At 42.4% G+C, this 17,323-nt stretch overlaps 1 protein-coding gene across 1 annotated transcript in view; it reads left to right on the top strand.

Annotated features, from left to right (window-relative positions):
• anks1ab (ankyrin repeat and sterile alpha motif domain containing 1Ab) overlaps window positions 1-17,323 on the top strand; it is a gene marked incomplete at both ends in the record, with an annotated part of 35,160 nt that overhangs the window by 16,741 nt on the left and 1,096 nt on the right. Inside the window, 10 exons of the mRNA XM_079186289.1 lie at window positions 2,172-2,486; window positions 6,736-6,834; window positions 7,780-7,926; window positions 10,471-10,578; window positions 11,426-11,575; window positions 12,807-12,944; window positions 13,115-13,186; window positions 13,425-13,508; window positions 13,640-13,777; window positions 14,798-14,974. Of these exons, the coding sequence (XP_079042415.1) occupies window positions 2,172-2,486; window positions 6,736-6,834; window positions 7,780-7,926; window positions 10,471-10,578; window positions 11,426-11,575; window positions 12,807-12,944; window positions 13,115-13,186; window positions 13,425-13,508; window positions 13,640-13,777; window positions 14,798-14,974 (1,428 nt within the window). The remainder of the gene's footprint in view (window positions 1-2,171; window positions 2,487-6,735; window positions 6,835-7,779; window positions 7,927-10,470; window positions 10,579-11,425; window positions 11,576-12,806; window positions 12,945-13,114; window positions 13,187-13,424; window positions 13,509-13,639; window positions 13,778-14,797; window positions 14,975-17,323) is intronic.

Raw genomic sequence — 17,323 nt, 5'->3', positions numbered from 1 at the left:
GTCTCTTCTCGTCTTCTGTTCTCCTGTACAAGTGCATAAGAGACTTCTGCTGACTTAAATCAATGCTGCCCCCCCCCCCCCCCCCCCCCCCCCCCCCCCTTGTCCTATCATCAAAGTAAGATGTAAATGAATTAAAGCCGTCTGCTAATAAGCAGGGGCTTGATGAGGCTCTTTGTTTCATTATCCCATGTTAGCCTTAAGAACTGAGCCGGATCGGATCTTCGTCATCCCTTTACATTCTAGCCATTCTTGGAAGAGAGGGACTGTGATTTTTTTAGGCTTTCTGTGCTTGCTCTTTGCCTCTGATGGTGGTATCCTTTCTGCACTGGCAAGATCAGGGTGCCTCTGCAATTCTAATCAGTGCAGTCAGTTGGGGGGGGGGGGGGGGGGGGGGGTAGGATAAGGTTAGAGAGAGACAGACGGAGAAGAGCTAGTGTGTGTGCATTTGTATGTGAAAGAAACGAGAGCAAGATAGAAGGGGAGAGGGGTAGAGAGACAGACAACACAGAGAGATAAATAGCGTGTGTGTGTTTGCTTCGGTGTGTTTGAGGACGAGAGGCAGGGAGCGAGACGGAGTGAGGGAGAGAGGGAGAGAGAGAGAGAGAGGGGAATTGATATAGTGGGAGAGCGAGGGAGAGAGAGAGAGAGGCTGTTACGTGGAGCAGCACCCCACTTCATCAGGCAGCATAGCAGCCCTGCAGTGCGATCACACGGTATGGGAATGGGGCCGTGAGATCGGGAGCGAGGGAAAGAGAGAGACGAGAGCGAGGAGGGGGGGGGGAGTTAAAAAGAAGAGCTTGAGGGATTTGGTCGGATGAGAAGGGGAGATGATCTGAGTCTCTTGCCTGTCGTGGATGTGGGAAGGACGTGGCAGCAGTGGCTGAGGCTGAGGCAGTTTCTTTGGTCCCCTGTGCAGAAGTAGCCGGCGTCAGGACGTTATGCCCTGTGAGCAGTGAGGGGGGTAGCGTGTGTGAGCCGGGAGCAGCTGCTCTGACTGCATCTGCACCGCCTGCATGTCTCAGACAGGCAGGGGATGCAGCAAACCTCTGCCCTGAGCACAGAGGCTGCTAGCTGTACCCAGCGAGGAGAAGAACCAGGTGGGCTGGGGTGGGAGCGTGGGGGGGGGTTGGTTGGGCGCCTGCCTCAGGAAGGAGCTATAGCTTAAGTGATCCTGGCTTCAGAGTCAAGAGTCTCTCACCTGCCGTCTGTCGGATCGAACCTGGATTTACTGCTTTGAGAGAAGAGAAGCACGTTGTCTGGCGGAGCCGCACAGCCAGCAGCCTGCTGAGGAGTGTGAATGCTGGGCAGCACTGGCACCACCAAGGACACCCAGCCTTTTTCCATTACCAGGAGCTTTATCAAGGAATCTATATTTGGATTTGATTATGAATTGAGGAGTTTGGAATCAGCACACTGGAAATCCTAAGCCAACGTGTTTTTTTTTTTTTTAAGTAGGATTTACAATATGTCTACCTGACCGTACTCCTTGTGGCTCTGGAGTAAAGGCAAATGTGTATTCCTCGATAAAAAAAAAAGAAAAAAGAATTATAACAAGAGTACCTCAACAGTACTTTAGAATGCTGCTACCTTCATTATATGAGCCGTGTCCTAGCTCTCAAAGAGATTGACCAATGAAGCCATGGGACTCAGCCAGAGCTTTACAAGTATGTGTTGAAAACAGTGACAAATCTATTGTGGGGCAACTGAATATTTCTGTGTTACACCCTGATGGAGTAATTTCTGATGGTAAAAAAATGATGGGGATAGTTTTAGCAGGGTAAATAATGTGTGATGTATGAAAATGTCTGATTCAGCGATAGATGTTCCCATTTTCCCTCAGCCTGAAATGTGTTTAGTCTGTTGACCTGTAGTGTTTCAGAATTGTTATGTCTTTGGACTAGCTAGGCACTTGTTCTTACACTCGCTCATCTGCTCACTAAAGGAATGTTTAGTGAACCCTGTTTGTTGGAAGATGCCATAATGGCTCAGTCCAACATAACTAACTATACCAAGCTTCAGATGGGCTTCCTTCCCTGCACTACCTCCACCCTCGCCTGACATTCTCAGTCAGTCACACTAACACCAGTGGGTGTATATTAGCCTAGTCAGTCCCCTGCAGGGCTTGAGCTGGGCCCGCAGCACTTCCTACCCTCCTCCTGTGTTTGAGTTAGCTGGGCCCCCACCCGTACCTTGGGAGCCCCTCACCCCCGGCCTGGACCCTGTCTCCCCCCCACCCCGCCCGGTGCTGCTGCACTCGGCTCTGCCTCTGCTGGCCGAGGATGATGTGGCAATGCCATGTGTCGTCCTCTGAGTGCCGCTGCTACCGGCTGAACGGCTTCTCCCTGCTGAAGCGCTTCCCTCTCTCGGCAGATGGGGCCTGTGGTAAAGCCCTGGACCAGCCGGTCGGAGAGTGGCTGGAGCACGTGGGGCTGCCGCAGTACGAGAGCAAGTTCCTGCTCAATGGCTTCGACGACCTACGATTCATGGTGAGTCACCTGCAGCATGTCATCCCAGGGGTCCGTTCCACTTTACATCACTCCGCCTCACCCCGTGCCAACCTAGCCGCATTTGTCTTTTGATGTCACCACTCAGCTCTCTCACCCCCTGCTTGTCTGTCAGTAGCTTCACTCACCCCCCCCCCCCTCCCCCTTTCCCACTCACCCCCTGCACCGTTTCTCTCCCTTCCACCTCTTCTGCTCTCCCCCTCATAACTCCTTTTCATCTCCTGTGCAATGCATGACCCTGCTAAGATTTATGGACCCACACTGAATCCCTATAAAGAATATGGGCTGTCACCAACAGAAAGATGAATGACGACCAAAACCCATTAACTTTCCCCCAACATTCCCTCTCATATAGCCTACTGTACAATTCTACAGCCACCTCCTCCCCCTTATATTGAATCTTCTTATTTAGAGTCAGTGGTCTTGACCTTTTGTGTAGATACAATCAGATGACCTGGACAAACAATCCTCGGTCTAAACACACTGTAGTTGCATGGTTGCTCGCCAAATCTCACTAAATCCTCGACCCGTTATGCTCTGCCTGTGGTGCTTATGAGGTGGGCTTGCAATAATTGCACATTGTAGGATTGCAACAGCATGCTAATGTTGTTTTTAAATGCTGTATACTCCCGGGTTTAAGCGCTTAATTACACATTTTAGCAAGCAGACATTTATTTTCGTAACAAATGTATTATTTCACAAGTAAGTAAGTTATTAACAGCTACATGATTCGTCAACTGCAATGTTTTTAAAACATGATCAGACAAGTTTCTGGAAATCATCAAAACCCTTTTGGATGGATGTTTTGCATTTTTTAAACGCCTCCATCAGAGTACATATTGATACATTCATTCAGCTGCAGCTCAAATGACGTCTGCATTCTGACTGAAAGCATTATCATGTTTCCTGCAGAGAACATTGCAAGGAAACTTGATATTCAGCTGGTGATGATTGTAGAAAACACCACTACATTGTCTACCCCCGGGTACATGTTAATCTGAAAAACATGGCTGTACGCTGTAAATAGTCAGGTCCAAAGGGTAAACGCAGACAATTCTCATGCCACAGAGCTGCAGTAGCACTATGGGCTATATGTTACATCGGTTTGTCACAACTGAGCTCACTTAAGTGAGACCAGTAAGCTCAGAGGGGAAGTGGTTGTATTCATGAAGCGTTCCAGTTGAGGACTGCTGCTCTCTGATCTGCTTTTCTTACTGGTAAGGCCTGAGATCACAACACGACGGAAGTCCTCATGAACATGTGATCACTCCTACTATGAAGTGCTTCAGGCTCACATTTGTGTTTGTTCATGAGGCGACAACAAACCTAAAGTAGTATGTGTAGTCGTAATATATGCTCATAGTAACAAGAGCACAGTAGAGGTGTGTGATATAGATTACAGCCGGACAAATACATCGTCCTGTCTGATAAATCCACAGATGTTAGCTTGATGCAGATATATAGACATTGTGTTCACGTCAGACAATAAGCAGGAAGACATCGCAGTGCAGAAATGCCAAAGAAAAGTTTGAGGTATTTTGAAACTGTGTCTTTATTGCATAGTTTGTCCGCCAGAGAAAAAACGAACTAAAAGGATCGGGGGGTTTTTCTTGGGGTATTTAATGCCCTTTTTTCATAAGCAGACATGAGAGAGAGGGGGGACAGGAAATGAGGGGAGATGGATATAGATAGGAAATTGCATGGAACAAAGGAAGTGAACCAATGATGTTGCGTTCATAATAAATGGCATCTTAACCCCGAGACAAACTGGACGCACATAGATCCTTATCATAAGTGTTATTAATGTTGATATCAGCCTCAAAAATCAGTTTGCCTTTATAATGCACAATCTTTTATCACCATGTAATATTATTGTATGTGATAATATTATGTACCATGATATAGTTATATACCATGATTATATACCATGATCTGTGGAACTTCAATTGTGAAATAGAATATATAGATACAATTGAAATGCTGGCATTGCACTAATCTAGTCTGTTGAATACCTGACAAATAAAGATATTTCATTAAATTGATGCCGACATTCTGTAAATCCAATATTGGCATAAATAAATAAATCAGTCCCGCTTATTGATTTGCATTGACCACAATGGCCTAATGCAACCAGAGATATTCAAGAGATAGCGAACTGAGTATTAAACATATCCCAGAATCTTCAATGGTTGATACAAATATTTCATCGTCCCATATTGTTTATATTGTTATATTAGTTCACGGATCTCTAGACAGTAGTTAGGAAGAAAAACAACCTTCTTGTCTTAGTGGGTTGGAAGGTTCCACGTTGATCAAGATTTCCGGGACGTGATGCGTTGAGGAAGATGGGTCATTAAGCATTCCTATGTTCATCTTCACGCCACGACTAATGTGTCTGCTGGACTTGATGCATCGAGGAGATAAATCATTAATTTCACAATGCAAATTACCCGTGGATAGTTACCAGGATGTGGAGGTCGAAAACAAGGGAAAGGTTAGTGTAGTCAGACAGACATTGTGAATGTTTAATATTGTGCCCTTTTAGATTCTGCCAGACTTGCTTCGGATGTAATCAATCTAACTGAGTGTGGACATCGGGATTAGTTCGTGGGATTCATTGTCAGTCAAACAATTCCACGTAATTTATTTTTTCCTTTTGTAGAGTTGTGTTTCGTTGCCCTGATGACCAAACTAATGTGGCAATGAGGCAAATTTCCTAGTGTGAACCAACTTAGAAGTTGCCCATCGTGCATTTACATTGCATCTTCCCTGCATTAATATTGCATCAGGTGTTGCAGCCCTCTCTTTCTCAAACGTCATAATGTAGAACTAAACATACATATTATAACACATCAATTAAGTCTTCTTTCTTTGCCATAATATTTTTACGCCAGCTGACTCTTGAAAAAGTAACACAGTTTGATTTTAAAAAAAACAATTCCCCCATGGTGCAGAGCAATAGAGCAATTCTAATTCACTGTTGCATTAACTGAGTGCATTTAGTGAGATGAAGGACTTCTACCATGGCTACATCTGCAAGTCGTGTCAGATTAAATCAAACCACCGTTGCTCATGAGCTATGTAAGAACTGAACCATATATTCCTGTCACATGTTTCAAATGCAGCATGAAATAATAAGTTTGCTGAGTCTCCCGAGGCATCATCAAACTTCAAACTGTGTTAATAAAAGTGGAGAATCTATTTTGGGCCTCCCTTACATCAGACCCCGCTTCATTTTGACCTTTTATTCTGGTGATCAGTGAGTAATCTCTAAACTGCACCATGATACAGGCCTGTGAATACTGCTGCATCGTGCTCTGAAACCAATCCAGTAAGAGCAGATTGAGTAAAGACCACAGAACATTTTAACATTCTTGGCCAGGAAGAATCAATCTGCAGCAGTCCACAGGGGAAAAACGCTTAGCTCCACATTTTCAAGGTTCTCCTTGTATCTTTATTCCCGCCTATAAACCGGAATAAGATGACAAAGCAGCTGGAGCTGCAAATATGAATAGCTACATGAAATAGACAAGAATCTGCTTGTCAGTCAAGAATTCAGGAGGTGGAAAAATATAATTTTTCATTGTTTCTATGCCCTAAATTAAGGAATTGTTACAAACTGCAGTGAAATCTTGTTTCCTCTTGGACGGTTGAGTTTCCCTCAATGAAACACTGCAACAAAGGGATCCTGTAGATGCTGCTGCAGTTATGAAGGCTTTGTTCCTTCCGAGTCACACCAGATCAGATTGATTACTCTTGGCATGCACAATTAATTTGACTTCATTGTCCTCCCACTCTGCTGTAACTGCTTGTGTCAGAGATGCGCATATTTCTATGTGTGTATGTTATTAACAAGTGTGTGTTTGCACAGCTACAATGCTGCCCTGGTAGTTACAGAGCAGAATGAGTCATAGCCTTTGTTCATACAAAGCTATTTGTCATATGCCAGTAGAGTGTCTTCTATGTGTAAATATTGGATACCAGTTTGTGTGTGTGTGTGTGTCCAGACATTGAATTTATTGCACAGTGTAACGGATTACAGATTTATTTTTCATGGATTCTACTGCTGTATGTCTATTGTGTGTATTGTCTCCGTGCATGTGTATGTGTTTGTGCTTGTGTGTATGTGTTTATATGTTTGCATGCACGTGTGTACGGGTATGACTGTGTGTGTGCGCCTGTGTGTGAATGCGTTTTTTTGTGTGTGTCTCTTGCGTTTCTGCTTATGTAGGGGGGTAACGTGATGGAGGACCAGGATCTCAGAGACATTGGGATCACTGACCCAGGACACAGAAAGAAAATCCTCCATGCGGCACGCAGCTTGCCCAAGGTACTTAACATCATAACTTAACCTCGGCACTGAGGGAGGACAGTGACTGACAGTGTCTCTGAAAAAAAGATCAAAATGTCATGTTTATAAAAATAGCAGGTAAGCAAACAAACAGATAATACAGAAAAGGGAAGACATGTCTTATACTTGTGGATAGATCCCGAGGTTCATCAGAGTTGAATCAAAAACCTTCCAATAGAAAATAGTAGATGTAAAAACCTTTTTTTGGACCAAAGATATAATAGATTTAACAACAAACAAATACAATTTGTAATAGATAATGAGATAATAAGGATTGGCCTACTTTATACTGTATGATAAAGGTTGCACAAGGGTTGTAGATGGCAAAGTAAGGAAAACATTTATAATGTATTCAAAGACACAATTATGTGTCCAACCCTGCAAATGTTGATGGTTACAAAACTAAGCTAGAGCCATGCTAGTGGCTATGTAAGGCCGTACTCTAGCACAGCAGTGCTTTGAGCTAAATGCTAACATCAGCATGCTAATATACTCACAATCACAATGCTAACATGCTCATAAAGCAGGTATCATATGTACCATGTTCACCATCTTAGCTTGTTAGCATGCTATCATTTTGCAGGTATTTGGCCGTATTGGACAAATGTATAAAAGTCATAAAAGTCAGTAGCATTCATTCTATTTGGACTTTGAATATCTGTAGAAAATGTCCCTGCAATACATCCCATCTTTTGTCCAAAAAAAGCTGGTGGCACTAGATGAAAAGTTGACATTGCAGTCCCTTTTGCCACACAGCTAGCTTGGCTAAAAACAGCAGCGACATTGTCCAGCTTTAGTGAAGTAGAATTATATCCACAACTGGAAAAATATATATATATACTGTACATTTCTAGTTGAAGCCTTTTTCTCCATACAAAAAGTTCCAGTGCTTGTTCCCTTACTTGTGTTTTCCCTTCACTCTAGGTAAAAGCACTGGGCTGTGATGGCAGCACATCTCTTGTCTCCTGGCTGGACGGCCTTGGCCTGCATGAATATCTGCCCAACTTTCTGTCAAGTGGCTACCGCACACTGGAGTGTGTTAAGAACCTGTGGGAGCTGGAGATTGTCAATGTAAGAAGCCATCGCTTACATTTTTATGAGTGCTTACAAAGAGACATGAGTGTTGATGGACTCACGTCTTTAGACATTCTGGACCAGTTCTCACCGAATGGTCTCCTTAATCACAAAACGACCTTGATTTATGGATCATTATTGAGGTTTACAAACTCTCTAAAATGCAATGTTGAAATATCAGAGGGCTCGGTGATTAAAGCATTTGCTTTAAATAGCAGAAACATTTTCCATATCACTGAGTAATTAGAAGTTGACTATGCGATAACACGTAAATTAAGGAGCAATATGGTGACTGATGACAGGGAAGTATATAATTTGGTTTAATCTTTCTGGAAATCGTGCTACATTTTATGATAATTTGTAATTACAAAGGAGGACAAATTTATTTTGGGCTGACAGCTGTGGATGTCGTAGAGAAACACATGCACCAGTCTGGTTGAACATGTGTGCAGGTGTCAATCTGTCTCTGTTTGTGCGTACCTGTGTGTTAAGACTACAGCAGTGGTTTCTTGATGGGTTCTCAAGATACATCTGAGGGTTTGCAAGACAATTAACAGGACAGGAAAGAAAAATAATCATACTCTTCAATAGAATGACGTTCTCCTGACTTTTCTCTTTAATCATGAATATAGGAATGTTTTACTTTGTTTCATTTTTAAAAAAATGATTCAAATGAACCAATCCGAGAAAGAAAAGTCCATTTTTGTTTCCTTTGTCTGATGCCATTGCAAGGTTATGTTTGAAACAGCAGTAATAACCAATCATGAAGACATTATAAATGTTTATGGCATGTTGGGCAACTGGACAATCCAAACGGATGATCTGATACGGTTGATAAGCACTCTCTGAAGGCAGTGTAGGAGCAGTGGATGAGCTTGTTTACAGCGTTTATAATTTACCCACTTATTACTGCATTTCTATGAGTAGATAAGATTATAATTATTAGTGGTGTTATTAGTCTTTATTAAGGCTCTCAACGTGTAGATGGCGAGCCGGCAGTTCATAGCTAACGTTGCTAACTTCGCTAACAACGGCAAACAGCGTTTACCTGAGGGGGGACTTGAGGCTGGGTGTGATGCTTCTGCCATCAGATGGGACGGCTTTATCAGCTGTAACAGTCATATGAGAGCACTGCAGAGCGGCAGCTGTGCACGCTCACATGCACCTAACGTGCACTAAAAGCGTGCGCGGCCGGCCCGGTCATGTTAACAAAGCAAGGAGCTGGGATAACAACACATACTATATATTATAAAATTAACTATAAAATTACAATTCATTACAATTACAAACCTGAATCACGGTTATAAAATGACTGTTCGCTCATCATTCATTTTTTTGCACCATGGAAAAAATAATTTTTGTGTGCAGTTTGTGCATACACACAAAGATAGTGATGGCAAAATGGCAGAAACCAGCAACAGCTGCAATAGCAGCAGCAGCAGGAATGCAGCAGCCAAACAGACTGTATATGCAGTGGGCGATGGATAGTGTCCAGCAGACTGCGATGCAGTACAGAAAGATGGGTGTGAGCGCAGCTCACTTTGCTTCAGTGTGCAGAACCGCCTGTGAGCATCTTGCCAGGAATCGCTTTTCGTCATTAGCATTTCCTACATCCTCTTCAGCATGTTAGTATCAACCATCCGTTTGATCTACGGGCTGGTGTTCATTCCCAGATAATCCCAAGACTCTTTTTATGTTAAAATGCTCTCTTATTTCACACACCTCGTGCTTACTGGTCTCACTGGGATTCATACGCGAGAGTAATGGAAACAGCACTAGAAATCCAGACTACAGACCAGTTGCCTCAACTGACTCTGACTCTCACTGAATAAATAATTGAAGCCTCCAGACAAAGAGCCGTACGAGCCAGTCATGGTATATGTTGTACCAGCTACATAATTGCGATTGTAACATTAATCACTCGACGTCCACCTTTGCCGGATGAGCATGAATGTTAATAGGCAATTATGCAAATATACAGTATGAAGATAATGAGTTTTGACTACATAAAATTAACCTATGGTTCCTCCTCTGAGGGTTTAGCAAAACAAGCAGACACAGCATTTGTAAAAGATACTGTGGATAGACGTGTGTCAGGTGAACTTGCAGTGTTAAACTACTGTCAATTAAATAAAATGTAAAATTTGTGAAAATAAGTGGATCTGTGTAATCCCGTTATTTGAAAGTCGCACGGTTATTTGCATATCACCTCGTTGTCGTCCCATAAATCGCCAAATTCTTCTCGGTTATTTAAGCACTACGTCCAAAAATGGATCGTGAATTATAAAGTGTCCCAGGAAGGAGACAGTGCGGTACTTGAAGCTTATGGCAAAACAGATTGAGGCTGAATTATTGAGGAGAGTCATTTCTGTTTGCCTGCGGAGGCCTGCCAGTGAGGGGAGCATGCCACTAACTCTCTCAGTGTATTTTGGATATATCTCTATTAGCTTAGTCTAGATAAATTCCTGTGTTTGCGATATTGATGTGACAATGCAGTGGAATGTCTTGTCTTATATTGAGCTCTAATGCTGTCCCCTCTAGGTTATTAAGATTGGTGCCCTGGGCCACAGGAAGAGGATCATTGCCTCTCTAGCAGAGAGGCCCTATGAAGAGGCTCCATCAAAGTCCCGTCGTCTGTCCCCGATTATGGTGAGACCTGTGATGCAGAAATTGATACAGTTCACAGAATGATGTGCTCTTCGTTGCTATAGCTCTTCATGAGGTGGCACTGACTTGATCTCTAATCGGCTCTATAATCCACAAAAACGCAGAACAGTCTCCGAAAAATGTTTTTTTTTTAATCTTAAACACCTTGCAGCAGTGTGAATCAGACTGCAGCATTGTAAGTGCTGCTATTTAACCATCGAGGTGCAGAAACACAGCCAACGCTAATTTGGTTAATAGATTGGGTGTGCTCAATAGGCCCAATTACAAGGGCTGTTCTGCTTTTGGCCTCAACATAACCCCTATTTAGTGTCAGTGATGCCTATAAAAAGGTAAAAAAATGATTTTTTTAGTTTAGGTATTGTTGTTACATAGTGCTCTATAATTCAATAGAGATCGATGATTAAACCCTTTTACTTTTCTTATTGAACAACAATCAAAACAGAGCTGAGGATGAAAGTTAAGCAGCATTGCTCGACAAGCTTTATTTCTATGCCAACATCATTTTGTGAGAAAATGGATCCTTTTTTTTTTTTTTTCAGCAGCGGATGTCTAATTTTGGAATGAGATTCTTCAATATCATTATGTTCACAACAGTTAAATACTCAGAGCTGATTTCCCAGGCAGATTAAAACCGGGCTGAAAAGAACTGAGAATCTCTGTGGAAGAGGCTCTTTTGTGGAGGATTAAGCCTGGATGTAGATCAAGGAAACCAGCCCATGTAGATAGTGCTGTCAAATCATTAATCTGTGCTGTGTGTGTGTGTGTGTGTGTGTGTGTGTACTCTTTTGTGTGACTGGGTGTTTGGCAGTTCCATGACCTCCTGTCCCAGACCACATCTCCCCTCAGTCAGATGGACCCCTACACCAGTCGCTCCATGGACATGCTCCTGCCCTTGACCGAGTCCGACCGGAGGCGGAGGGGAGTTGACCAAGACTGTAGTCTTTCTCTGCGTTCGTATAGTGAGAGGCCGCGCTCTGTAGTGAGTTCCACCGTCTTTCACTTTTAACGTCTTCTGGGAAAACATCAAACGTACCTTCAGTGAGCGACGAGCTGAATAATAGAGGAGGAGGACGCTGCACAAAGTTCGATGTGTCGGGATGTCTCGTCACGTGTTGTTGCTGGAGTTGTAGTCACATTTTTCAGACGCGGAGCTGCGTTGCGAAACTAAACCTACTGGTCGAGTTAAACGTTAGTGGGCAGACCAAAATAATCACAACAATATTAGATTGTAACCAGAGGACATTTCAGTGAAAGTTAAAAAGCAAAGCTGAATTATTGGCCTGCCCTACTTTCCATTTTTCAAACATAACATAGCTTATAGTTAGCATAATTGATTTAGCTACTGTAGCACATTAAATCTCCATCATGAATGACATGAAAATCAGCTTCAAGTAAACAAACCTTTTTCTTATAGCACTGTGGTCTTCAGCTCCGTTCAGCGTATTTGAACTCACCCATTAAGATCATTGGTCTCCTGAGTAGCTCTCATTTTTAGAAATATTTGACAAGGGAAACATTTAATGCAGCATTTTTAATAACTGACATGAATTCAGTTCGTATGTGTTTCCCTGAATTTCTTGCTTTCGCCTTTAAGAAAATTAACCAAGAATAACTCGGTGATCAAATTTACCATTTTGCAAAAGGTCAAACTATGACACATGTTCACAGCCAAGCTGGCATGCCTCGTTTCTGACTCACGGAGGTCAAAGAGAAAACACAGAGGAGCGTCCACAGACAAGAGAAATGTTGAATCAGGATCAATCCATGCATTTTCTCGAACCGCTTATCCTATTCAGGGTCACGCGGAGCTGGAGCCGATCCCTGCTGACGTAGGGCGAAGGCCCACTCAGGATCCGTCATACTTCAAATCAATACTTTTCATTTTCCTAAATTCTTAGTGGATTATTGTCAGTAGTATATTTTACTCTAACCTAAAGGCCCAACCCTGTTCATGAATATTTATGATCATACCAGCAGATCAAAAAGGACTTATAGTAAAGTGCTGACCAAGCATTTGCCTTCATACTAATATTCCAGCAATCAAAAATCGTATGTCTTGTGTGCGTATGTGAAGAAAAAGTATCCCGTCCCTACAAACGTAGAGGATTTCGATTGCCATTTTAGAGCAAATGAATGTTTACTGCCACAATGTAAGCAGTGTTTTCCTCTCTTTGCTGTCTTCACCAACCAATGATTTTGCATCTCTGCAGGACAGACAGAGTGAACGACACAAAGACTCTCGTTTGAACCTCCGGCCGCCGAGCCAGTCTGCTACCTACGCCACGGTGTCCGCCTGGCATCACCAGCCTGAGAAGCTCATCCTGGACTCCTGCGGGTACGAGGCAACCGTAAGTCACTTTTTACCGTCTGTAGCATAGAAGCAGACATGCATTGTTTTTTTTTACATGACAGAATTCCCCATGGTTCCATAAAATAGATTGACTGGGATGTTTGATTACATTTGTTTCCAACCTGCACTGTAGTTGACGTGCAGCGTGTGTCTTGATTCTCTCTCCAGTACCTAGGATCAATGATAATCAGGGATCTACGAGGGATCGAGTCCACACAAGAGGCCTGTGCTAAAATTAGGGTAAGTATTACTTCAAAGCTTTGACAACATTTTTCTTCTAATTTGATTTGCTTTGACATTTTGAAGAACAACTAAAAAGTGTTGCACTGATTAAAAAAGCAGATTAACAATAAAAATGAAATAACAAGAATTACTGATGAAACATGAGGACAAACGATTGCTGTTATTACATTTATAGTGAATGAACCATTGTGCTTTGTTGTACTATATCTCACCTATTTTATTGTGTCCATTGCAGAAATCAAAGGATTCAAGAAAGGGTCCAGTCGTCATACTGTCCATTACCTATAGAGGGGTCAAGTTCATCGATGCAGCCACGAAGGTAATGGTAAAGCATGTTTGTGTGCCTCCGTGCGTATTGATCTGTCCGACACAAACACTGCAGTGGAACCTCTCGGCCTCCATTAGTGGTTGATTTCCAGTAAGTACTCACTTCCTTCCTTTCTCCATTAGACTATAGTTGCGGAGCACGAGATCAGGAACATCTCGTGCGCCGCCCAAGACCCAGATGACCTCTGCACTTTTGCTTACATTACCAAGGATCTGAAGAGTGGCCACCACTTCTGCCATGTCTTCAGCACTGTGGAAGTGGTGAGTAATACAACTCTATTCTGTTCTTCTATTCTCTATTCTTATATATATATATACATATATACATATATCCTGTATAATACATTGAGGAAACCCTTAAGTCTTGATATTATTCTTGAGATTTTTGTAAATTCCTCATTGATTCATTTAGAAAAACAAAGTGTCCTTCGTGGGATGTCCAGCATCCCGCAGTGACAACTGGTGTGCAGCACCCTGTGGCCGTTATTTCCTTGATTGACTCATCGAGTAGCTTGATTGAAGTTCCTCTCCCGCTACGCATGGCATTTCCATGTACAGGCACAGATTATGTTGCAATTTGTGTCTCAGCTTCCGTAAAAAGGTCAAAGACGATCTTTTGTCGTTAGCAGGTGGACCACTGTGGAGTTTCAGATACCTGCGGGGACACAGTTTTAACTGAACTGTGATCCTCAAAGTTTTCACAATTTTGAGCCTTATTTATTTGTATTCAAGCACGACCGCTCCATGTCGCAGAATGTTGTGTAAAGAATGGCTTTTTGCTTTTGAGCCAATGAGAAATTATACAAAGCAATTATCCAAACGATGTGACGAGCAGCGCTTTTGTGTGATGCACAACACACTGTTGAAAACAATCCTTTGCAAAAACCAATAAAATGACCGTAATTCTTAACAAATATTGAAACAGTCATAAGTCATTTAAATGATACAGTAGATTTTGTTAAAATTGTTTTAAAGAACTAATAGTAAATGTTAAGTCATGTTTGTGAAAGTGTTTTGCTTTGACTAAAGGCTGTTAGATTAAACGGTTTGTCATGCACACAAGCAAAGGGCACATATTCTGTATCTCTTAATGTGAATTTCAGTTTAGACGTATCGGGAAAGAAAACCACTGTGAAGAAGTTGTTTTGTGTCAGTTTGCAGCAGCTAAAATGCCAGCTGTTTGAATTTAACTTTATTTTATTACCAAGACCTTACTTCATGTTCAGTGTCTCCTGATTTCAACACCCTTTAAAAAAAAAAGAAATGTCTTCATTCACATAGACCCAGACCTACGAGATCATCCTGACACTGGGACAGGCATTTGAGGTGGCCTATCAGATGGCAATGCAGGCCAGGGCGAGACACTATGTCCCGCCTACGTCTCTGAGTTCAGAGGTCATAGAGACCAAAGCCAGCCGTCCTGTATCTCAGTCATGGAGCAGCATGCGGAGATCAGCAGTGAGTACCACCCTACAACTCTTTGAAAAAAACAAAACAATGTTGAACGCGTGTTATCTGTGAGCGTGTGTGAGTGTTAAATTTGCCCTACTTGTTAAAAGGACAGAGGAGTGTGGGGGGGGGGGGGGGGGGGGGGTGGAAACACGCCGTTGCGCGATCATACTGCAGAAGAAGTACACAGACCTCGTGACCGACTTTCTTTTTTCCCCGCCACTGAATCCCCAATAGGCCACCTACAAAGGATGATTTGCTGCGTGTGTGGTAGAAAGTGATGAGTCATTACTTTGCGACCAATTTCATCACGCCCACCCCTCAACTCTGAGTCACTCAGATCAGGCGAGATTTTAAAAAAAACGGATGAATAGTTTCATTTGCTGCTTACAGGCAGGTATGTGATTCCCTCTGGTTGTTGTTCTGAGGGCTCAGCCCCGCTAGTTGGACCCATCCGCTGCTGCCTCTCTATTGATTGAGTGTGTTGCTTAACGCGTACACCCTGAGCTATACGCATTGATGCATTGACCTCTCAGGCCTGCATATAATGAGCACTCAGTGATCACTGTCACCTGAGAGAGCACGCACACGGCAAGACCACATGCTCATGCGGGGACACAAATCACTTTGTTTTACTACCTGCCTGTAAGGATAATATATGGAGTAATCACAGAGCTGCATAATGAGTCTGGCTGGTTGTTTAAGTTTTAATTGAGAGGGGGGGGGGACTCCTATCTACTGCAATTTGTTTTAATGTTTTTTATGGCTATGTGAATGCTTCTAAGCCTAGTTGGTTTAAACACAGTTTTCAGTGTAGGGCTGTCCCCTCATAGACGATTAGTCAACTAATCGCTCGTTTTGGTCTCAGCGGACTAAGATGTGTTTAGTCGATTGGTCGTTTTGGAGATTTTATTTTACGCGGGATGACTCATTTCCAAGAAACTTATGAGCACATCTCTGGTAAACTCACGATTTAAAGCAGTGCTCTTGTGTGAAACTGAGCTGTTGATTAAATCAACTCATCGATTAGTCCACACAATTGTGTGAGTGTTTGTTGACTAATAATTCCTTTGGTGGAGGACAGCCCTATTGCAATGATAAGGGTGAAAGGCATACTGTTTAGAATTATTTGTAATATATGGAAAAAGGGGTCTGTGGTTTCAGAAGTAGACAAAGTCATTTCTAGCTGTCGACAGAAGATTTTTCCACCTGAATAGACAGCTGTAGCTAGCTTGCTAATTCAGCTAATTAGCTCCGTTAGATGACTACATACATTACCTTTCAAAAGTTTGGAATCACCTGCCACAAAAGCTTGATTGGGTACAGTCTGATGGCTTCTACTTTACATATCTGAAAGGGCAGAAAGAGACAAAGGTACCTCTGAGCAACAGTCAAATAAGAACAGAAATCATTGATGAAAGACATTGGAAGCATCGCTTCAGTGCCAAACAATGCAGCCTGTAGCAAGCTGGACTCAACGGGCATGTTGCTTTAACAAAGCTATTATTCAAAGTTCAATAGAAGTTTAGTCTCGGGCTAGCACTGTTAGAAGTGGATCATATTATATCAGCTGGACCTACTATGAACTGACAATCACAGTTTAAAACTCTTCAATTTAACCAGTGAGTAGACGGCAGAGGGCCCAAAGGAACCCGGCCTCCCAAAATATCTAGAGCCTGATTATGATTAGACTGTTTATGTCTCTGTTGAAATAGTCATTATTAGAAAGAAAGAAGATCAATATAGCAGCAGATATTACATTTTTCAACTGTAGTTTACATAATATTGTGCTGAAATCTCCATGACAGCATGTTGTCTGTGTAGGAAACATGGAGATTGTTAGTATCATATATATATATATATATATATATATATATATATATATATATATATATATGATAAGGAATAATGTAATAACAGACTGTTGTTGACATGACACTGTTTACATGGTTTGTCCTTTCAAACTTTTACATTTACATGAGAGAAAGCTGTTGAGATGAGGTCTAAGCAAAGTGTTCGTAATCTAAAGTAACCGTGGCTGGATTTGCTGGAGCGGACTCCAATACAGAGAATGAAGGAGCTAAAGTTAGCCTTCACTCCAGGTCTGGCCTCCACACAGAGGGAAAATCATCCAAAGCTTGACAGAGCTGCCATGCGGGGGAGAATTCTAGAATATAAATACAAGAATACACAACATAGAAGGTTTTTTTGGGGTATAATCTGGCTCCTTTAGCTCTGAACAGGTGATGAACTGCTCCTACTGGATTTCGTCTTTGTCCGTCCGATGCATTCAAATGCTCTTGTCCCTCTATACTCTCGTTTTTTTTAACGTGTCTTTGTTCTTGTCTTCTTGGTCCT

The sequence above is a fragment of the Pholis gunnellus genome (genome assembly GCF_910591455.1).
Source record: "Pholis gunnellus genome assembly, chromosome: 3".
NCBI lineage: Eukaryota > Metazoa > Chordata > Actinopteri > Perciformes > Pholidae > Pholis > Pholis gunnellus.
The sequence above is the reverse complement of the archived record's forward strand: the minus strand, read 5'-3'. Positions and strand labels throughout refer to the sequence as shown.